Source organism: Suricata suricatta, chromosome 3 (assembly GCF_006229205.1).
Source record: "Suricata suricatta isolate VVHF042 chromosome 3, meerkat_22Aug2017_6uvM2_HiC, whole genome shotgun sequence".
Classification (NCBI taxonomy): domain Eukaryota; kingdom Metazoa; phylum Chordata; class Mammalia; order Carnivora; family Herpestidae; genus Suricata; species Suricata suricatta.
In genome coordinates, this window is record NC_043702.1 from 139,123,586 (window position 1) to 139,147,434 (window position 23,849).

Below are 23,849 nucleotides of genomic sequence, written 5' to 3' on the forward strand. Positions count from 1 at the left end.
AATTGATCCAATTTTAAGGTTTTTTTGCTTTGTCCTCAGAGAGCAAATCAAAAGGCCTCCAGTGGATAATAGATACAACTATAGCTTATCCCAAAGCTGAACCCATAGATATTCAAACCTGGATCCTCGGATATAGGAAACCAACAGTCACACATGTACACTACAGGTAAGAATTTTGTGTTAGTACTCAGCATGGATCCAACATAAAGTAGTATCTCAAGGAGTGTTTTAATATCAAATTTTTAATCAATAGTGAAAGTAATTGGCTCAAATTCATTCCTATGCTGAATTTTTAATATGAAAATATCAGGGCACCTGGGTGGCTCAGTCAGTTGAGTGTCCAGCTTTGGCTCAGGTCATGATCTCACGGTTTGTGGGCTCGTGCCCCACGTTGGGCTCTGTGCAGACAGCTATCTCAGAGCCTGGAGCCTGCTTCAGATTCTGTGTCTCTTTTTCTCTCTGCTCCTCTTCTGTTCACGCTGTCTCTCTGTGTCTCAAAAATAAATAAATGTATAAAAAATTGTTTTAAATATGAGAATATCATTTGAAGTAGTTATTTTATTTGAGTGATAAAATTCTCTCAAAATGGCATTCTAGAGGCACTATGACTACTTGATGGCCTGAACTCTGAGCAAGAATGATTAAAGGCAAACATGAAGTATAAATATAAACTCATTTGGGCAAAGTCGATTTGTTTTTTGTTTTTAAATTATTAAGTCACATAAGATTTTATAAATGATTAAACAGAATTTAGCTAAAACTTATACTTTAAAATTTTTTAGCATTTTAATATTTAACATTTTAACATCTTCATTTGCATAAACAATAGCAAAAACATTTATTGAATATTCTGTACCAGCTTCTTGAGATTTTTTAATGTAGGTTGCTTTTTTTCTTAAAGAGTTTCATGTGAATGTGTAGATGTAGGTATTTTATTTCAAAGCATGATGCTGATGAGGCTTGAATAGATCTGACCACTTTATCAACCATTTATCTTTACTCTATTTCCTGGCCAAAGATCTCACTCAACTTGTGGCAAACTAAGTTACAAAGGTAGCAGTTGGTCCACCGGAAGATCACAATTGCCACAAAAGCCCTCAATTCAAGTGGAAAACTACTCAAAGTACATACTCACTGCAAGTAGATAGGTACATGTTTTCATACGTATAAACCATCATAGTTTTACACATAGAAGTAGAAAGTTGGAATAATTTGAAACTAGAATTTTAAAACTTAAATGTTACAATTTGGGGGTTTGGGTGCCTAAGAGAGGACTATAAAATGATAGCTGATTCCACTGTGTGACTTACATTGCCAAATTATGAGGTTCATGAGAAAGGAATTCTTGAGAACTGGGCCGACTCCGTTTCACATATGTTGTCCCTGTGACTTACTGAGCACTTCCTATATATAAGGCAGTGTGCTAGGCCCAGAAAGAATTTCTCCAGGATCAGTTTTATTTTCATGTAGAAAAAGCTTATCTAGCCTTCAGTAAATTTTTAAATTGTAATCTATAAATGAAGCTCAATTCTGATGCCCATAACAAAACCACAAGACTGTTGGGTATACGTTTTGGACATGTGTAGATTGTATTTGAGTCAGATATATGTAGATCTTCCTAGCACATCGTACCCAAAAGGAACTGAGACAAGGAAGAAAACATTAATTATATATGCACTCGATTATAGTTCACCCTGCTTTCCTTTTTAACCAATAAGTAGAAAGAAATTTTATTTTATAGACTAAAAAAATGAATGGAATCATAAGGGATCTTAGAAATTGAAGAAATATCCATTATTAGCAAAATTATTTTAATAGGAGTAAGTACAAGCCCTTAAATTCACTTCTTTAAGGAGTTCTAAACTGTGGGTCTCATGGATCGACCTGAGAATTTTTTTTGCCCTGAAAATCAGATGTTGTTTTATTTATTATTTTTTTTAAGTTTATTTATTTTGAGGGAGGGAGGGGCAGAGAGGGAGCTAGAGAGAATCCCAAGCAGGCTCTGCACTGTTAGCACAGGGCCCAGTGCAGGTCTCAAACTCAAACTGCAAGTTTATGACCTAAGCTGAAACCAAAAGTCAGACACCCAACCAACTGAGCCACCCAGATGCCCTAGATGTTTTAACTTTAAAAATTTTTTTGAGTATAGTTGATAGACACACAGTGCTACATTAGCTTCTGGTGTATAACAGTGTGATTCAGCTCCTCTATACATTATACTCACCAGAAACAGCTGCAATCTGACCTTAGAGAATTCTGAATTTTTCAACTCACTCTCTGTACAAAGTGTTACAGATGTATGCAGTTTTCTGCAGAGAAGCATCACAGCTTTCAGTCTAGTTGCAATATAGATTAAGGGTTTAAAAAAAGATTAATGACCCCTGATTTAGAAACCAAAACCAAATAGTAGATAGAAGAAGTGGAATAGTTTGATACAGAAAAATACTTCTGTTGATAAAAATGAATTTCTCAGGTATATATTTGATCATAGAAACTTTATTATCACCCATAGGAATAATAAATGAAATTCTAAAATATTAGATTAGCAGAAACAAAATCATGATACAGAACCATATCTGGAAATAGTAATTATAATACACATTATGCCCAGATGCACACACCCACACCCACACCCACACACACCCACATACACACACATACCCTAGGAGTCTTGTGACAGATAAGGAGATACACTGTTTGTTGTTGTTGTTGTTTTAAATGTTTACTTATATTTGAGAGAGAGAGAGAGAATATGCATGTTGGGAAGGGCAGAGAGAATGGAGACAGAATCCAAAGCAGGCTTCAGGCCCTGAACTATCAGCACAGAGCCAGACACGGGGCTCAAACTCACTAACTGTGAGATCATGACCTGAGCCAAAGTCAATGCTTAACCAACTGAGCCACCCAGTTGCCCTGGGAGATATATTGTTCTTTACAAAAATTTAATAAAAAGAATTTATTGTTTACCCAGTGTTAGGAAAAGGGAAGGACTTGTGTGCGGATGGGAATAAGAGGGAAAAGAAAGGGGCAAGAGAGAGAGAGGTGTCTTGGCATCAAGATAGTTTTGAAGATTTGCGAGAAGCTTGGAAGAAGGGATACGGGCTGTGTCTGTGGCAGCTCCCAGGGATAAATCTCTGTCCCCCACCGTTGACTAGGTCTCCTCTTGCATTTTCGAGGTCATCTGGACACCCTGGGAGATAGGGAAAGAAAGACTGGTTTTTTGTTTGGTTGGGGTTTTATCCCCACCTCCAGTCTTAATTCTGAAATAAACTGTTTATTGCTTATGATGGACTTTTCCTGGCAGGAATAACACCATAGAAATTAAAATAAATTGAAACGAACATGGTACTCCTTACTTTTTTTTCTGTTCTCGGAAAGATTGGTTTTTGTTCCAACACTCCAGTTGTTTGGTTATATTTTTAAAGTTTTAAACAAGGATGAGATGTTTTCAATTAGAATAAGAGACTTAAAATGCAACATTGGAAATCATATATACACAAATGTGAATAATATAAATCACTGAGGTCAAATCTCTTTCCCTTTTAATGGGGGATCTTTGGCAAGAAAAACAACACAGCACTGACTACTTGCGAATGGGAAACTGTATAGGCAGATTTAAAAATTATTAATGTATTTTTTCCCTGAAATTTCACATAATTTATCCAGAACTTTTCTACTAAGCCATGTGCAAGCCTATTTTATTGACTATTATGTAGAAAGTATTCATTTTCTTCCTAGCCCCAGCTTACTTTTTCTTTTAATAAAGCACCCCATCACTCTTAGAGAATTTAATTGAAATGATTTCCTGAGATTATGGTGTAGCTAGGCAAGTTGGTACTGTTGCTAGTTTTTCTCAGAATAATCTACAAGGAGTATAGATGTGAGAGTCAAAAAATAATTATTCCATTCTGCTCAGCATTAATCAGATCCCACTTAGAATATTGCATGTATTTTAATTTCTCTATTTAAAAAGAAACAATACAGCTACTAGAAGAAAGGTATGACAGTACCTAAGACTGTATATATAAATCCTAGAACACTAGTCCCACTTAAAAGACCATTTTAGATCAAATAAAAGCAAATTTGGAGTTGGTAATAAATGAAATGTAATTCCAAGAGAAACTCTGAGTTGAAAATATAAACAGGTTAAGGGAAAATTTAACTGTTGGTAACTACTAAACCTTTAATAAGTTTCTGTATCTATGACGTACTTTTACCACATTTTAGGTAGATTTCATGGAGGACAGCAACTGTCCTTTCCTGTGTGATACATCTGTGCCTCTGGGTGGCTGGGTTACTTTCAGACACTGTAACATTCTTGACCATCATAATTGTCATCACTTACTTAACATTAATCAGTAGTTGGGACATTTTTTATTTCTTTTCTTTAATACATTTCTTTTCTTGAAAATTATTGTTAAGGCTGCCAGGCAAATTCAGCTACCTGTTCTGTACCTCATTGGAACATACTGTGACAAATGTATGGAGACTTCTGAGCAAAAAAGGCATTTTGGGGGGCTCATGGCTGGCTCAGTCAGAGGGGCATATGACTCCATCTCAGGGTCATGAGTTTGAGCCCTATGTTGGGTGTACAGATTACTTAAATAAATAAAACTTTTTTTTTAAAAAGGGCATTTTTTTCCCCAGAGTGATTCCAGTTATAATGTGTTAGTAAAACTAAATGCTAAGAAAAAATTTGGTCTTGGGACGCCTGGGTGGCTCAGTCGGTGAAGCGGCCAGCTTAGCTCAGGTCATGATCTTGCAGTTCATGAGTTCAAGCCCCGTGTCGGGCTCTGTGCTGACAGCTCAGAACCTGGAGTCTGCTTCAGATTCTGTGTCTCCTTCTCTCTCTGCCCTTCTCATGCTCTGTCTCTGTGTCTCTCAAAAATAAATAAAATTTTTAAAAAATTTAAAAAGAAACATTTAGTCTTTAATTAAATAAGAAAAGACTATCTAGATTAATAGAATGTACAGCAGAATATTCTTCTAGATTTTAAGTTTCTGTACTGATGCTTAGGAAAAAGCATAAGAATGCAATAGCTTACTTTAAATGTTCTGAAATAAACTATTTTTCCCAGGAGCAGTTTTCTACATTGTCCATTAGCTTCTTACTTCTTGGGTTTATATGTAGATTTTTAGGATTCTGGAAGAGACAACCCCTAAATATGTATGTTACTATATGCTATAAAACGTGTTCCTAAAATACCACGTAAATGAGAAAGTAAAAATTTGTGACATGGTTCTGTTAGATCCCATCTTACCAATAGATAGTGTTGTTATCTGTCAAAAGTCAAACTTTTAAGGCAAATGTTTGGAGCTAATTCCTTAGAAAACTTGCAGTAAGTGGTAACTAAGTACCCAGACCATTTTGCTTATTAAACCCTATGCACACACAGCTCCTCAGCAAGCACCATGGTAGGACCTTACTGGCTAGATGTTGCTCCAGCTTCACTGAATGCATTGTTTCAGCACCAAATGATATACTGAGAAAGAAGTTTTTAAAACACCATAAAGCACCTTACAAATGCAAAGCTCCGTTATTAAGATATATAACATATATGGATTATTGATAAATCCAGTGTCAGTAAGTTAGTATTCCCCATCTAAGCCACTTATTATTTTAAGAGAAAAGAAGCCCTTTCTTATTCCTTACTTCCCAGTATTATGTATTATTTCACCAGGGAAATTTTTTTATTACTATACATACAACCACATTATTGATCTTTTTCAAAAGTAACACTTGTTTTAAAAAAGGAACTAAGGCTTAATTATGAGAAACACTTGAGGGAACATTTTTTCCTCCCACTTTCCTTTTTATGTTATAACTGCCACACTGGAAGACAGCTTATTCCTATTAAAGAAGTAACGGGCACAGTGTGCTGCTGTTAAGGACTTAAGAGGAAAATTAAATGTGATTAGATTTTAACTACAGGGATAGAATGTTTATAAGGATAAAAGCAAAAGTAATCCATGTCCTTAATATAGATGTCTTCACTCCAAAAATAGGACTGTGGGTTTAGAGAAAATGATCCTGTCATGCAGAAGAAGTTTATATTTTTATTTTTTAAATCTTAAAAGGTGTTGCTTTCACATTTTATTTGGTTGGAATTTTGGTTACTTTGGAGGAGACATCCAATTAGCGACTTTGAGCAGGAACTTACTTTCAATTTCGGAGGTAGGGAATTCATTCGGAAAATGATTATTTCGACTAATATTTTTTAAGATTTTATGCTCACTAGGGGTGCCTGACTGGCTCAGTCAGTAGAGCATGTGACCCTTGATCTCGGGGTTGTGAGTTCAAGCCCCACATTGTGTGTAAAGATTACTTAAAAACAAAATCTTGCCATTATTTTCCTTTCCAGTCCCATATCCCTTCTTTCCCACCATCAGAGCAACTACCATAATAATTTTGTGTGTAACTTTCCTGTCCTGTGTTTTTATTACACAGATGCATTTATAATATATAATGTTCTGTGTGTTACACAAACATATAAAACCTTATGTAGTTTATCATTTTACAGCATGTATTTTTCCATTCTGTATTATTTTCTAGATCTTTTGTTTTTTCATTTATGGTTCCCTTCATTCATTTGAACGGTTAACATACTATTCTGCTCCCATGATAGCATTGTCACACATCATCTATTCATTCTCCTATTAGTTACTTGTTTTCTCAGTATTTTTGCTACTATAATAAACAATGTTGAATGAACATTTTTATACCTGTTTCACTAAGCATATATTGTGAGAGTTAAAGGAGGGTGTGTCTGTACCCAGCGGTGGAAGTGTGAGATCATAGGGAATGCACATTTTTACCTTTACTGGGTATAGTCAAATAGTTCTCAAAGTGGTGACATCAGGTTACAATCTCATTAGCTGTATAGAGAACATCTCTTCCAGTATATATGTCAAAGTCATCACCTTTAACTTTTTCAAATGTGGTACATTTGAAATGTTATATAATTATTTAGTTTGATATTTATGAGATAAAGGTGATAATCCTGCAATCTGATAGTACAGTACTCTGCCATGAAAGAAAGATTGGGGTGAAACTAGCATCTTTAAGCATTCAGTCACTGTTAGAAATCTTACTGGTTTTCTCATTGCTGTCTGTCTTCCACATCTAGAACCGAACCCCCATGAGAGCAGATTCTTTATCTGTCTTGTTCACAATTTCCAAAGCAATACTGGCCTATAGTAGAAATGCAATACTTACGAATGTATGAAGGCTAAAAAGTTTATGCTGTCCAGACATGCACTGTCCAGTTATAGCAGCCACTAGCCACATGGGGCTGTTGAGCACCTAAATGTGGCTGTCTGATTTGAGATGTTTTTTAAGTATAAAGTACACACCGAGTTTCAACAATGAGGAGGAAAAAGAATATGAAAGATCTCATTAATAATTTTCATTGATGACATGTTGAAGTGATAATATTTTAGATTGGGAGGGTTAAAGGATTACATTTCTTTAATGCTATTAAATGTCCTCTGTTGTGTACTTTGTAAAACATTAAAATTATTTTCAAAAAATAAAAGTTTGCAACTATGGGAAATATTTCTATTTTTTAAATTTTTAAAAGTGTTTTATTTATTTTTAAGAGAGAGACAGAGACAGCATGAGCAGGGGAGGGTCAGAGAGAGAGGGAGACACAGAATCTGAAGACAGGCTCCAGGCTCTGAGCTAGCTGTCAGCACAGAGCCCAACATGGGGCTCGAACACACGAACCGTGAGATCATGACCTGAGCCAAAGCCAGACACTCAACCGGCTGAGCCACCCAGGCACCCCTGTGGGAAGTATTTCACAGAGGGAAATGCTTTTCCAGCATGCTCACATAAAATTCCTTTTTTATATTTGTTTTTATGTGTGTTTAAAATGTAGCTGTAGCTATAAATTATTTATATGCTACTTTATACCATATAGCATTTTAATGACCATTGTACCCTTACTTCCTATGTACTAGGTGTTAAGATGACAAATTTTGTAAGTATTTTAAAATAAAGTGCTATAAAGTCTTTATATTTTTTGTGGCTTTCCAAAATCCTACATAGTATATACATTTAATGACCCATTTCCCTATTAGTCATAGACTTGTCAGATTTTATTTTTGACTTTTAATAATGCCATGCTGGATATACCAGTACATACATATAGCTCCCTCCACCCCATGTTTTAGATTCCTTTATAATAGATATTTTTAACCTGTTATTTCTAATGTTAGCTTGGAGAGTATTATTAAAATAATTACATCTGAATGAGGAGAGTGATTGTCAAAGAGATGAAGGAAAAATTTATTTATGAGACAAATTACCAACATTTAAAAACAGTATAATATGTTGGTAATTTTATTGCATAAACCTAATATATTTGTGATTAATACATTAATACATTTTGTTTTTCCTTTCTGTTTTTTTCTTACTTCCTAAAATAAGAAAATTAAAAAGTCACAACTTCTTATAAGTGTTAGAGGCTGTAATTTCAGAAATAGATTTTCCCTCCAAAACATTTATTATGGAAAATATCAAACCTATAAATTCAGCCCCAGGTATCTGTCCTACTCTTATGGGGAATGTTGTTTTCCCTGTGCTATTTCCCAGATTTTGCTGGATTATTTTGAAGCAAACCTCAAATATCCTATCATTTCATTTGTAAATATCTCTTTACATATTCTCAAAAATACAATAGTTATTTTTAAAAAAAATTTAGTATCATACCTAAAAGTGTCAATAACACTTTTATCTTAACTAGATATCTTAACCATCAGATATCTAGACAGCTGTCAAATTTTCTGAATGATCTCATAGATGATTTTTTAAAAACAGTTTGGATTCACTTAGATTGTAGTTGGCCAATATATCTCTTATATTTTTATTTACAGATTCCCCGCTCCTTTTTTTCTTCTTGTAGTTTATTTTCAAGAGTACCAAATTATTTGGCTTGCAGAGTTTGCATTTTATTTTGCTGATCGTATCCTGTGTATTTCTCTGTCCTGTTTCCCATTAAATGGTGGGTGGAGACTAAAACTTCATCAGATTGAAGTTTGAATTTGCTTGACAAGAAATGCTTCATAAATGGTGATGCTTACTTCCATCAGGAGGCATAAAATGTCTGGTTGTCTGTCAGAAATAGTTTTTGAATGCTTTTATTAGCTAAAAATTTCGAACCAAGTATATCCAATGCTTTCAGGAAAAAATGATACTTCCTCATCCCGTCTCTTTAATCCCAATGATATTCGGAATTTCAATTTGGAACTGAGGCCTCTTGTGGCATGTAGCACATAACAAGTATCAGTTTTGCCTAAAATACCCTCCAATGATCTTATATAAAGGTCCGTAGTTTTATGTTTTTTCATGAACCATTAAAAAGGGTTTTCCCCTGTGTCATTGGTGTTGGAAATATTGTAAATCTAATTGAAAAATGAACTATAAATCATCCACTGGGATGACTGGTGGTTGTTTTAGTCAGGGTTTCTTCAGAGAAATAGAACCAATAGGATATACAGAGTGATCTGTAAGAGGAGGTTCATTTTAAGAATTTGGTTTCATGACTGTGGAGTCAGAGAAGTCCCATTATCTGTTGTTCGCAAGCTGAAGAACCACCAAAGCAAGTGGTAAATTCAGTCTGAGTCCCAAGGGCTGCGAAGGGGAGAGAAAGGGAGGCTGATGGTGGAAGTTCCTATCTGAGTCTGAAAGCCCAAGAAGCAGGACCACTGATGTCTCTACGTCAGGAGAAGACAGATATCTTAGCCCAAGCAGAGAAAGCAGATTCACCCCTTTTCCACTTTGTTCCATTCAGGCCTTCAGTGGGTTGTATGATGCCCATCTTGGTTGGGGGTGATCTTCTTTACTAAGTCTACTGATTCAAATGCTAATCTCTTCTAGACACACCCAGAAATAATGTTTACCAGCTATCTGGGCATTCCTTAGACCAGTCAAGTTGACATGTAAAGTTAAGCATCACTATAGTCTATATAGGAAACCCAAGAAACTGAGTTGACCGTCTACTTATAGAGTTTAGTAATCTTCATATAAAATCACTACAGAAAAAGCATTGGTATCCTTTATCCTGGCAATAAATAGGAAATACAATTTTTAAAAAATACACTCTTCTCAGAAGCAAGACTATAAAGTACCTAGCAATAAAACTTAACAAAAAAAAAGTAAAATGTATTTTTTTATGAATAAAAAATGTAAAACTTCACTGAAGAACATAAAAGACCTGAATAAATGGGAAGAGAGACTGTGCTTTTAGAGGAGAAGACTCAAAATTACAAAGATGTCAGTTCTCCCAAATTAGTCTATAAATTTAACATAACTGCAGTTACAAGAGGGTTTCTCTGGAAACTTGACAAGATTGTTCTAAAGTTCATTTGAGAGAGTAGAGATAACTGAATATAGCTAAGATAGTCTGAAGACAAAAGAAACAGAGGAATACTTCCTACCAGATGTCAAGGCTTAATGTAGTTATGATGACAGGACCAGATCAATGGAAAGATGAAAAAATCTGGACTTATTTTGGAACTTGTGTATGATTCAGTAAGTGTCGCTTATCAGAAGAACATAGACTATTCAACAGATGAAATGGTTTGAGACCATTGGTTTTCATCACATATAGTGAACTACCATATAGTTGCTATTCAACTGTAGACAGTCAACGCCTCCAGTGGGGAGGGATGTGGAGGGACCTTCTCATTATAGTATTTGAGGGTTGTTTTCTTTTTTCAATGTGAATGTACTAATTCTTCAATTGAAGAACTAATCAAATAAATTGCAGAATTTAGAATTTTGGTCTAATAGTCTTTTGCATAATTGCAACAAATGCATTTTCATCCGGTAGTTATAAGAATTTAATAGGTTCACATTTAAAATAAATGTCAGTTAAGCATCCAACTTCGGCTCAGGTCATGATCTCAGGGTTTGTGAGTTCGAGCACCACGTTGGGCTCCGTGCTGACAGCTCCTGGAGCCCTTTAAATCCAGTATATTGAAATACTCAAATAATATAGTCTACACTTTCATATTCTAGTGCTTTATTCATAATTTAAAAGTGAACTTTAAGAGGCTTAAATTTCTATAATATTATTTTGGTGTAAAACTTGGGAGAAAGTTGAATAAAATTAATATGGTGAAAATCAGTCATTTTACATAATGGGGACCAAATTTCAGGTCACCTTTTCCCAGTAACTGTGAGTAACTTTAAAGTAGTTCATACTTAAGTGGTATATGCTTAGAGATATACTACCCTCTGCCCAAGCCCCCAAATTACCCATCTGCGAATGAGGTGTTAAGGGTTTCTCTTGAGCTAAAATTAGGCTTTCTTTTTTCCTAGCAGAAGGAAATAGTGTCTTGTCTTTAGTTTTTCTTATGCCAGAGTTTTCTCTCTCTGTGCTTGCTTAGAATTATTGCTCATTTCACCCCTACTTCTACTGTGTCTAATAAGTCTCTTCTTCTTCCTGTCTGCTTTTCTTACCACCTCTTGTTTTCTGTTACCTTGCTTCTGTATCCTAGCTTTTCCCTGGAAAGCCTGGACATTTTTGTCTTCGGTCACTATTCAGAGCTTCTAGTGAGAAAATGCAAAGTTACACGTTAAGTTTAATATTCAAGTTTTTAGTTATGGTTGGCTGTTTTTATTAATGTTCACCACCCACAAGCTCATTCTTTTCTGCACCCACAGGTTCCCCTCTCCCTTTTCCTTTAAGAAGAGAAAACATTTTAGTTTGGCAGCATTTAGTATGCCAGAGGCATTGAATAAGTGGTCTTAATTGAATTTTGACTTGAATTGTCAGTTGAATTCTGTATTTCTGTAATGAAGTTGAGATTTGAAAGAGGTGAACCATTATTTCAAGTGAGATAAAATCTACATCCTCTGCTTGGAAGATAGACTTAATTTCTTCACAAATATTTATAAAAAGTTATACATGGAAGAAATTTTGTACTGTTGACGTAGTCAAGATCTAAAACCACAACATAAAAATCTAATTTACTAAGTTATTTTCAGTACAGGAATCCGGACATAATATGATTTGGAGAATTAGGATATGCTTTAGAAATGAAGAGCCCTCTCCCCAGCTCCCTGGCCCTGTGGGGTTTGTCCTGTCCTTGTCACTTTTCAGTATCTTCAGGGTCAAGCACAATGTCTGCCATTGGTATTCAGAAACTATTTTTGTCTTCTAAGTTAATTTAGCATTGTTAGAAATACATCCCCAAAATAAAAAAAAATTCTTAGCATTTAATTTTTGACTGAATAATTGCTAAGCATAACTCTCACTGAAGATCACTATCTTTTAGTTACTTGAAGTCAGTTGAATCTGAGAAGTGGCAGGGCTAGCTAGGTCTCTTTGTCTAACCTTTCATTTAATGCAGGATCTCTCTTTATCTCTCTCTCTCTCTCTCTCTCTCTCACACACACACACACACACACACACACACACACACAGTGACAGATTGCTTAAATACCAACTTCTCCAGGATCCTGTTTTTAGCCCTCTTTTGTCTGCGGAGGTTGAGCTCATAGTAGAGTAAATGGAAACAGCTCCTCTACACACTTACTGCTCCTTCTCAGGCCTTCTATCCGGTTCCAGACCCTCACTTCTCTCTCCCTACTGGGATGGCCCGTTGTTGCTGCAAGCCCGTTATTTCTAACACTGAACTCACTTTCATTCAGATAAACTCGTTTCTCCTGGCTTCCAAGTGGGATTTTGTTAATATCATTCTACCCTCACCCAGAATGAAAATTTTAGAATACTTCTGACTCTTCTAGTTTTTAATTTAATTCTACCTCTCAAAATCAGCTACTGATTCCTATGAAGGAAACCTCTGCAATGTTTCTATTCCTTTTTTTTTTTTTTTTTTAATCTAAATGCCACAGCCTAGCTCAGGCCTCATTACCTTTTACCTGGAGTATATTTTCTTATTAAATATTCCCTATATTGATATTGGTTCCATCTTCAGTCTGTCTTATTTTGCTGCTATATTCCTCTTCCTACAGCATGATACCTTCTTTTCCTTTTTCCTTTTCTTTTGTTTTGTTATAAACCTTAGTGGGACAATTAGCATGATTCAAACGAAGTCTTTAAATTGTAGATTAGACAATAATATTATATCAGTGTTAATCTCCTGATTTTGATCATTTTATTATGTAAGAGACTGCTCTTGTATTTAGAAACTACACGTGGAAGTGTTTAGGGGACACTGTAATTTACTCTCAAAAGTTGAAAAACTCACATGTATATATGTCGAAAAGATATATATGCAGATATGGAGAGAAAAAATGTTAACATAAAGCAAATGTGGGAAATATTGGTATTTGGGGAACCTGAATGAAGCATATATGTGACTTCTTTGTACTATTTTTTTGTACTATTTTTACAAATTTTCTTTGAGTGTGAAACTATTTCAAGATTAAAAGCTTTAAAAAGTCGGGGCACCTGGATAGCTCCTTTGGTTAAGCGTCGGACTTTTGGTTTTGGTTCAGGTCATGATCTCACAGTTCATGAGATTGAGCCCTGCGTTGGGGTCTGTGCTGACAGTATGGAGCCTGCTTAAGATTCTCTCTCTCTATCTGCCCTTCCTCTGCTCTCTCTTTCTCTCAAAATAAATAAATACATCAAAAAAATTTTTTTAAGTTATTAGAGACATAGGGAGAATTCTCTGTGCCTTCCCCTCAGTTTTGCTGTGAACCTTAAACTGCTCTAAAAAAAAATAGCCTTAACAGTAAATTTTTAAAAGTTACTAGACTCACGGAAAGTGCAATAGTGTGATTCTTAAGCAAATATACCAATGTCATGTTTTACTTATTTGATAGTTCAGTTCCCTCAGCAAGCGTTTATTAAGCATCTTACTGTGTCCCAAAAGATACAACATGAATAAAGATATACTTAAATTTGAGTTATAAACAATGCCACTTCATTGTTTATACCCTCATGTGGCATGCTGTTTACTATAGTTTTTACTATTACAAGGAGCAGGGCTCAAGAAGGGGTCCCAAGCTGAATTTTCCCTGACTGTGAAAGGAAGCAGTGGCCAACATGCTATTTGCCTTCTCCCTTTCTACACAAACGTTAAGGTCACTTGAAATTCTCTCCTATATGACCCTATGTTTGCTGCCTTAGAGCCTTGGTTTATCCCTGTATTAAAGTAGGTAAAAGTTTATATCTGAGTTGCTGAAGTCTATTTTCAGATAAGTGGTTGTTGTTTTTTTAACCTTGCTAGTGGATTGAGGGGGGAGCTATAAATACTACATTTTAGCATGTTGAGGATGAAGTCTTGAGCAGCTTACCTCAGGACAGTGGCTCAAAGCAAAACTGGAACTTGAATGCTGGGAGATGCCCTGATGTGTTCAATGTGACAGTACCTGTTCCTGTCCATAAATCTATTTTTGGTGACAAGTAGTTTCTGCATTTCTGAGTGGTTCTTATCACACCAGCCCTGGTGGGTGTTACTTAACTACAGCCGTGGTACTGATGGCTGTCCACACATGTCACCTCATAAGTTTTATACTGGCAGATTACTTTCCTTTTAACTCAGTTCGTCAAGCTCGAGTTCTCACAAAGGAGTCGGCACTGATTTAGGCACCAGGTGCACAAGGATGAGGACAGCACAGGCTGGCAGAGGGAATAGACACATGAGAAGATACATGGAACATAAACTAATAAGCATAGTTACAAGGGGCAGAGTTGGCACTGAAAGGAATTATAAACTGTGTGGGAGAAGAGGAGGAAGAAGCTGAAGGGGAAGAGGACAAAGGGAGAAGAGAGCCAAATCCTTATCTTCCACAGGAGGAAGTCAGTGAATACATCTGGAATTGGATAATCTAGAAGTAGTGGTAGCAGCATTTTTATGAGCAAGATGGAGGTAGAGGCAAAAGAAAATTGAAAAGGGCTGTATATGGGAAAGAGGTATCTGAGCAGGGAAAAAAATAGGCCTATTATTTTTCATGTGAACCTTGTATTACTCAGACTCTTGAAAACTCTGTGCATGTTACTTTGTCGTAACCCCGAGGCCAGGTCCGGGTGCTCGTCCACCCTGACCGGCAGGGCGGAGAGCCCTCGTGGGTTCTTTTCCTGAGGGAGGGAGAAAAAGGGCAGGAAGGGGGACGTACTGAGAGTAAAGACACAACTCACGGTTTTCGATCAGGCAAGAAAGAGAGAGAGCTTTATTCAGAAAACTGTCTCTTATAAAGGTTTCAAGGTGGGAAAACAAGGCAGCTGACCTAGGTCAGTTGCTGGGAAACAGGGTTAAGGGATTAAGACCGGAGTAAAAGGGGAACCAGACTAAAGTGTTTTAGCACAGCGCCTGAGGGGCCGATACCACCCTGCCTGCAGGCGGTTGATCTTTGGTCTTTTGCCTTCTGACAGGAAGTGGCGCTCCCCTGCCTATTTTGCAACTCCCCTCAGGGAGTGACAAATCCGGCTAGCAAATGGCCAAGCAGCTGAGATCTTTGCTGCTCCCCACATTACTTCATTAAAAACTTATAGAAATTAAATCCTAATTACTTTCTTAGGTCAACCAAAGGGATGCCATTCCTACGTCTTCTATGCTTATATAAGTAGACAACACACCCCCTTTCCTTTAAACTTACACAGAAGTTCTGTAAACTTCTTATGCAACATTGACTATATTCTGGCTTTAGGAAAGTATTTGTTTACTTTTCCATCTGCTAGATTACTAGGTTTTTGAAAACAGGAACTGTTCATCTCAAAATCTTCCTCAGTGCTTTTTAGCTCCTTTACTTGGAGTTGGCATAACTGAATCGAGGATTTAGCCATGTCGTATGTTAGCTCCCACTTTGGATTTTTGGTACCATGAAAATTCAAATGTTCTAACGAATATATAGAGGTGCCAGCTGCTAAGCATTATTTATATCTTTTTCTGCAAGTGTAATTTATCTAGTGCTCTTAGATCTGATTCAGTGGGTTTGGGTAGAATACTGTATTGAAGAGCACATGCTGGCGGCACTTGGGTGGCTCGGTTGGTTAAACTCTTAGTTTCAGCTCAGCCCATGATCTCACAGATTTGTGAGTGGGAGCCCCGCATTGGACTCAGCACTGGGCATGGAGCCTGCTTGGGATTCTATGTCTCTCCCTCTCTCTCTGCCCTTCTGCCCCACTTGTGTGCTCACTCTCTTTCTCAAAATAAATAAATACACTTCTTTAAAGAGTGCATTCTGGATTACTGATGGTTAGAATTTTTGTTTCTTGAAAATTAGCAGCTAGTTTCTCACTAGTTTCTCATTTGGGTAACTACTGGTATTGGAAAGATTTGTTTCTGTTATTTATTTATTTACTTCCCACAAGAACTCCTTTTATTTGATTCCAAGAGGACTGGTATTGAGTGCATTTGATACTTTGCCATATTAGGGGATTAGTTTTAATATTTTAATCCCACAGTGATCAAACAGAGTAATAAAACTAGATTGCTCTTGAGGGAGCATTTGGTCTGCCCTCCTGACTGTCTCCTAAAGCCTAGAAAATGTCCAAGCTATTCTAGACAGATGGTAGGGAAGGTTTTCTGTTAAAACAGCCCAATTTCCATACTCAACCCCCATTTATTTTTTTAAAATAGTTTATTGTCAAACTGGTTTCCATACAACACCCCGTGCTCTTCCGCACAAGTGCCCTCCTCCATCATCACCACCTCTTTTCCTCCCTCTCCCTTCAACTCTCAGTTCCTTTTCAGTATTCAATAGTCTCTCAAGTTTTGCACCCCTCTCTCTCTCCCCAACTCTGTTTCCCTCTTCCCCTCCCCCTGGTCCTCCATTAGGTTTCTCCTGTTTTCATGTTAGACCTATGAGTGCAAACATATGGTATCTGTCCTTCTCTGCTTGACTTTTTTCACTTAGCATGACACCCTCGAGGTCCATCCACTTTGCTACAAATGGCCAGATCTCATATACCACGTTTTCATCCACTCATCAGGTGATGGACATTCAGGCTCTTCCCATGATTTACCCAAGAGACTCAACCCCCATTTAAAGCAATACATACTTCACCAGCCTCACCACGTTCTTTCAAGAGTCCAGTTGGTAAATCCAAACTCCTCTATTTAATTCAGCCATATTTTTAGTCACTTTTCTCCTTATAAAAGTGGGTTTTTTAAAAAAATTAATGTTTATTTAATTTTGAGAGAGAGAGAGACAGAGGACACATGAGCAGAGGAAGACCAGAGAGAGGGAGACAGAGGATCTGAAGCAGGCTCCACACTGATGGCAGAGAGCTTGATGTGGGGCTTGAACTCACAAACTGTGAGATCATGACCTGAGCCAAAGTGGGATGCTTAACCAACTGAGCTGCCCAGGCGCCCCTAAAGGTGTTTTAGATACTATTTCAAGATGTTCTTTAACCCTATGGCTCTTGCTAACTTGATTAGGCCTGATTTTATATTTATAGAAATAGTGTATTTTTGTAAGTCAAAAAGTAATGTAAACAATTCCCCAACCCATTTGGCTGCTATTCAGTGTGGTAGAACTGAGTAGTTTAAAGAGTGTTACTTATATCGCCAAACTGTGTTAAGATAGTATTAAATTATCTAAAAATAAAAAGTCAGTAATTTTTAATGCCATTCAGTTAAAAAATAAAACCCAGTTTTTAAATTTGTTTTAAATTTTAAAACATTCCTCTAGTTTCTGGATGAAGTAAACAGACTTTCCAAATATTGAAGGATATCTAATTTGGAGGAAACAAAAGGAAACGAATGATTATATTTTCCTGAATAGTTGAATTTCCTAGGTGGCCCTGGGCACACCTTCCTTGTACCTGGAACTGTGCTGGCTGGAGTTATGAGGCTTTCTTCTGCCTGGACCCTACCCTGGACATACACAGCCCAGGGCTCATCCAGAGACTGGAAGTCGTGCCTCCTGCTCTGTGCTTGCTTCTTTCAGGGGTCCCTGTCTCTTCCAACTGCTGTGGTTGCCCTAATTTTTGCTCTTCTCATTCTTCAGCCGGTGAGACTACATATTTCTATGTAAGTTTGAAGCCTCCCTGTGTGGCACTAACTGGGAATTCTCCTCAAGTAAAAGGCTAGAAAAAATGGAAAACTCGCCCAGTACCATTCCTGCCTTCTACGTGTTGCTTCTCCTCCAGCATCTGCCTGTGTTTAGTTTCTCTCCAGTGCGTACCACTAATTACTTCCGGTGTTCTGTCCACGATGTATAACTGGCATCTGTGAACTCCTCTGCAATTATAAGAAGCAGAACTCCTCTCTTATTTTAATGAATATTACAAGTCACAGGGAGAGGTAGAGCTAAGTCTCAGATTTCAAGAGGTGAAAATATAGATTTTACTCTTGCGTATGCCCCTATTCACTTTTTTGCCTTTTTAAATAGTACTGTATTGTGCCAAAGTGACTGTAAACATAGGCGCTGAAGTCAGATGGCAGTACTTAGTAAAAAGATGTTTATCTGTGTAATTCAGAATATTTTTATTAAAATTAGTATTAAAATGAGACCACAAGAGCTCTGTATACTCAAAGAGAACTCCTATATGGACCCCCGAGAATATGTCCCCAAGTTTGCATATCCCAGTTGTGAAACATTGCTGGCTGTTCTCCAAAGCAGAGCCTCTGACTTTTGTTATTCTCCAGTTTAAAAATCTTTCCATGAGAGGCATTCTCATAAATTGCTGGTGGAAATAGAAGTTGATATAATCTTTATGAAGACAGTTTGGCCACATTTTTCAAAATTACTAATGCATTTAACCTTGACTTAGCAATTTCACTTTTGGAATTTTATCCTGTAGATACACTTATACACATATGAATGGACATCTGCATGATGTTCATTGCCACACTGTTTAGAATAACAAAAGATGATAGGGTGCCTGGGTGGCTCAGTTGGTTAAGCTTCTAAATTTAGCTCAGGTCATAATCTCAGGGTTCTGGGTTGAGCCCTGTCTGGAGCTCCTACTGTTAGCTTGGAACTCTCTGTTTCCCTCTCTCCCTGCCCATCTCCCACTTGTGCTGAGGCACCTGTGTGTTCTCTCTCTCTCAAAAATAAATAAATGTTAAAAAAAAATAAGAATAGCAAAAGATGAGACACTATCTGTCATTAGGAAATAATCTCATGTTTACTGTGTATTGAGACTACAATGAAATTTGAAAATAATTTTAGCAACAACAGCAAAATATTTTTAACAAAAATGATAAGGAAAATATAAAAATGTATGGGATATAGCATAATCTGTGTTTAGAGGAATATTTATAGCCTTAAAAACCTAATATTAGATAGGGCGCCTGGGTGGCTCAATCGGTTAAGCCTCCGACTTCGGCTCAGGTCAGATCTCATGTTCATGGGTTCTAGCCCCACGTCAGGCTCTGTGCTGACAGCTAGCTCAGAGCCTGGAGCCTGCTTCCGGTTCTGTGTCTCTTTCTCTCTCTGCTCCTCCCCCTCTCATGCTCTGTCTCTCTCTGTATCAAAAATAAATAAAAAATATTTAAAAACTTTTTAAAAACTCTAATATTAGAAAAGAAAAATACCTGAAAATCAATGATCTAAATGTCCATCTCAGAAAGTTAGAAAAAGAAAGCAAATTAAATACAAAGATCATAGAAAGTGGGGAATAATACAGAGAATTTATTGAAATCAAAAACATACAGTAGAAAGAATAACACTAAAAAATTGTGTGTTTTTTTTTTAAGCACTATAAAATTGATTGACTCCAGGCAAGGCTGATTAAGAAAAAAAGAAGGCCCATGTTGACAATATTAGGAATAAAAAACTGGACATTACGACAGATTCTGTAGTCACTAAAAAGACAAAAAAGGACATTAAGTATAATTCTTCCAGAGCAGAGAAAAGGGAATCCTTCTGAGCTTGTTTTATGAAACCAGTATAACTTTAATACCAAAACCTGAACCAAGGATATTATAAGATTGGAAAATTTACAGGCAAATTTCTTCCATGATTATAAATCCAAGACTAACCCAGCAATATATAAAAAAAAAAATATCAGATTGTGTACTGAGAGCCCATATTCCACAAATGAAAGTTTGGTTTAACATTCAAATCAGTAAAAAAAAAAACAAAAAACAAAAAAACACTCAAAAATCAGTCAATTTAATTCATCACATTAACAGAATAAAGGAAGAAATTATAAATGCATGTCAATAGATGGAAAAAATTGATTAAGTGTTAACTCTCATTCATGATAACAAAGAAAACTCTGAGCAAACTGGAAATAGAAAGGGATTACTTTAGTCTAACTAATGGTATCTACAAAAAAATCTACAATAAATATCATAATTAATGGTGAACTATTGAATGTTTCCCCCATGAAAGATGAGAAATGAATGACAAGGGAGCTCATTATCACCAGTTCTAGTCAGTATTGTCCTATGAGGCAATGGGACAAGAAAAAGGAATCAACAGTATAAATACAGAAAAAGTAAAAACAAAATTATTATTATTTGTGTTAATTCCTCTTCCTACTTGCAAATTAACGTTATAAGATTGCTCGGTGGATGTAGACATTCAGCCCTCATAATATAAATGGCTGTTTCGTATAATAGGTACCTAAAGAGACTTCTCAGACAAGGCAAGAGGCTAGAAAAAGCTATTTCACAAACGGAATTAAAAAAAAAAAAAATCTCCCTTTCAACTCCATTTTAAGTGGAGATGGTGGCTGGAGACCGAGAGTTTGGCCTTTTGCAGCCAAGGACAAAGATGTCGGAGATAAGGAGATGTGAGTTCAGCATTGTATGGTGAACATTGCCAACATTTTTCCCTTGAAATGTGTTTGCCTAGTGGCTAAATTCTGTAGGATTACATATCCACTGCTGGTGAAGTGTCTGTCAAAACAGCCTGAGGAACTTGTACAACCTATGTAACTTCCCCCATAGGGATCTGCATTTTTAGTTAAAATGGGGAGAAGAAGGAGTGCCTGGGTGGCTCAGTCAGTTAAGCTTCTGACATCGGCTCAGGTCATGATCTTACAATTTGTGTGCGTAAGCTCCCCATTGGGCTCTGTGCTTGGAACCTGGAGCCTGCTTTGGATTCTGTGTGCCTCTCTCTCTGCTCCTCCCCTGCTTATTCTTTTTCTCCTCTCTGTCTCTGTCTCTGTCTCTGTCTCTCTCTCTCTCTCTCTCTCTCTCTGTTTCTCTCAAAAATAAACCTTAGGAAAAAAAATTTTTTTTAATGGGGAGAAGAAAAGAGGAGACATTGAAATTCTTGGAATATTATTTCTACTTTAAGAGTTTCATATAATTTGAAGAGTAGAAAGTCACCCTTGCAAGAAATGGAAAGACAAACTTGTTTAAATAGCCAAGGGACTACTCATTTGAAATTTGATCTCCATGTTTCTGGTCCTCTGAGTAGATCAATATTGATATTAAAAGAATCTTTAGAATCTCTGTCAGGAATTCACCTTTGTAAAACTTGGTAACAACATTTATCTTTTTACCTGACTGGCTTGAGGCTGGCTTCATTATTGCCTCACTGGTCTAGAAACACACACACACACACACACACACACACACACACACACACACCCTGTATGTATAGAGTATTATGCGTGTGAAAATCGTCATGGAGGGGTGCCTGGGTAGCTCAGTTGGTTAAGAGTCCAACTCTTGGTTTCGGCTCAGGTCATGATTCCTGTTTGTGGGATCAAGCCCTGCATTGGGCTCTGCACTGGCAGCATGGGGCCTGCTTAGGATCCTCTCTCTCTCCCTCTCTCTGCCCCTGCCCTACTTGCACTATCTGCCTCTCTCAAGATAAATAAACTTTAAAAAAGAAAAGAGAATAGTCCTGAATTGTCAAACCCTTATAGCAACTTTGGGTCCCGTCTAATCACTGGACCTGCTGCTGACGCCAGAGAACTAGAAAGCACAGCTACTTGCCATGAGTGATCTGGCCCTAAATGACCACCACCATCACTGCCCATACCAAGTTATGCCTCTTCCCTCTGCCCAGCAGGGTACATGTATAACAGTTTTGTAAGGTAAATAATATTATTAACCCCATTTTACAGATGGAGGAACTAAGTCGTGCAGAGGTTAAACAATTTTCCCCAGGTCACATAGCTGGCAAGAGCTTTTGAGCCAGAATTCAACTCCCGGCCGTCTATCCCAGAGTCTACGCCCTTAGTCCCTATGCCACACTACCTTCTGGGATTATTTTAAAGAACAAAGATTCTCCACATATTAAAAACAAAAAACAAACAAACAAAACAATGCACAAAAGCCCCACTGTTTGTGGAAGGGGATCTCAGCCCTGAAGTCCCAGTCTCTTACTTTAGTGAGGCATATGAGAGAACATGCAAAGGTAAGTTTGAAAGAGATCTTTCAATTACTCAGCAATATAAGCATTGAAAGGAATAAGAAATATCAGTCTACGGGGTGATTTTATGAAGCATAAGCATTTCAAGTATTTTTTCTCTTTAAAAGTTGTGACGTTCTTTAATTCATCTTTTTGTTGTTAGCTCAAAGTGAAAGAAAATCTAATTCTGGTAGGGGATTTTATAGTAGCAAGCTGAAACTTGAAGTTTCTGGACCATAGGATCTCCTACCCCATGAAAATATTTAATAAACCAAAACACTTCTATATTACTGCTTTTGAGCAATGTAGTACTATATCCTTGGAGGAGCAGAAAGGTGACAAAGATTGGGAAAGTTATTTTCTGTGTAAATATATTTTGGCTTTGAAAGTATAATTTTTAATCAAGACTGTGCTTTCTTTAAATTGATTTTTTTAAATTTTTTAATGTTTTCTTTATTTTTTAGAGAAAGAGACAGGATGAGCAGGGGAGGGTCAAAGAGAGAGGGAGACACAGAATCTAAAGACAGGCTCCAGGCTCTGAGCTAGCTGTCAGCACAGAGCCTGACGCGGGGCTTGAACCCACAAACCATGAGATCATGACCTGAGCCGAAGCCACACTCAACTGACTAAGCCACCCAGGCGCCCTGAAATTGATTTCTTTTTACGTTTATTTATTTTGAGAGAGGCGGAGACAGCGTGAGTGGGGGAGGGGCAGAGACAAAGCATCCCAAGCATAGAGACAGCACAGAGCCTGACTCAGGGCTTGAACCCATTAGCCAAGAGATCATGAGCCGAAATCAAGAGTCAGATGCTTAACTGACTGAGCCACCCAGGTGCCCCACACTGCCTGTTTTTTAAATAAAATTTTATTTGATCATGACTATTCTTCTATACCTATTTATTTATATATTGTCTAAGGCTACCTTCACACTACAAAGCAGAGTTGAATAGTTGCAACAGGTACCATGTAGCCTGCAAAGTCCTAATATTTTCTATCTGGCTGTTTAAGGAAAAGCTTGCAGGGATGCCTGAGTGGTTCAGTCAGGTAAGCTCCTGACTCTTAGTTTCATCTCAGGTCATGATCTCATGGTTTATGAGTTCAATCCCTGTATTGGGCTCTGTGCTGTCAGCTTGGGATTCTCTCTCCCTCTCTCTTTCCCTCTCCTTCACTTGTGCACACATGTGTGTGCTCTCCATCTCTGTCAAAATAAATAAACTTTAAAAAAAAGTTTGCAGAAACAATCCAGAGAATTGACAGGAGCTGATGGTTGAATTAGTTCTATATTCAGAGAAAACAATATAATTGCTCAATTCAAGGAGAACAAAAGTTGCCTGACTTATTTCGCTTAGCAGGACACCCTCAAGGTCCATCCACTTTCCTACAAATGGCCATATTTCATTCTTTCATTGCCATGTAGTACTCCATTGTGTATATATACCACATCTTCTTGATCCACTCATCAGGTGATGGGCATTTAGGCTTTTTCCATGTTTTGGCTATTGTTGACATTGCTGCTATGAACATTGGGGTACATGTGCTCCTATGCATCAGCACTTCTGTATCCCTTGGGTAAATCCCTAGCAGTGCTATTGCTGGGTCATA

At 37.1% G+C, this 23,849-nt stretch overlaps 1 protein-coding gene across 3 annotated transcripts in view; it reads left to right on the top strand.

Annotated features, from left to right (window-relative positions):
- LPGAT1 (lysophosphatidylglycerol acyltransferase 1) overlaps positions 1 to 23,849 on the top strand; it is an 83,782-nt gene that overhangs the window by 49,494 nt on the left and 10,439 nt on the right. For all 3 annotated transcript variants that reach the window (XM_029935323.1, XM_029935321.1, XM_029935322.1), the window contains exon 5: positions 40 to 166. In XM_029935323.1, the coding sequence (XP_029791183.1) occupies positions 40 to 166 (127 nt within the window). The remainder of the gene's footprint in view (positions 1 to 39; positions 167 to 23,849) is intronic.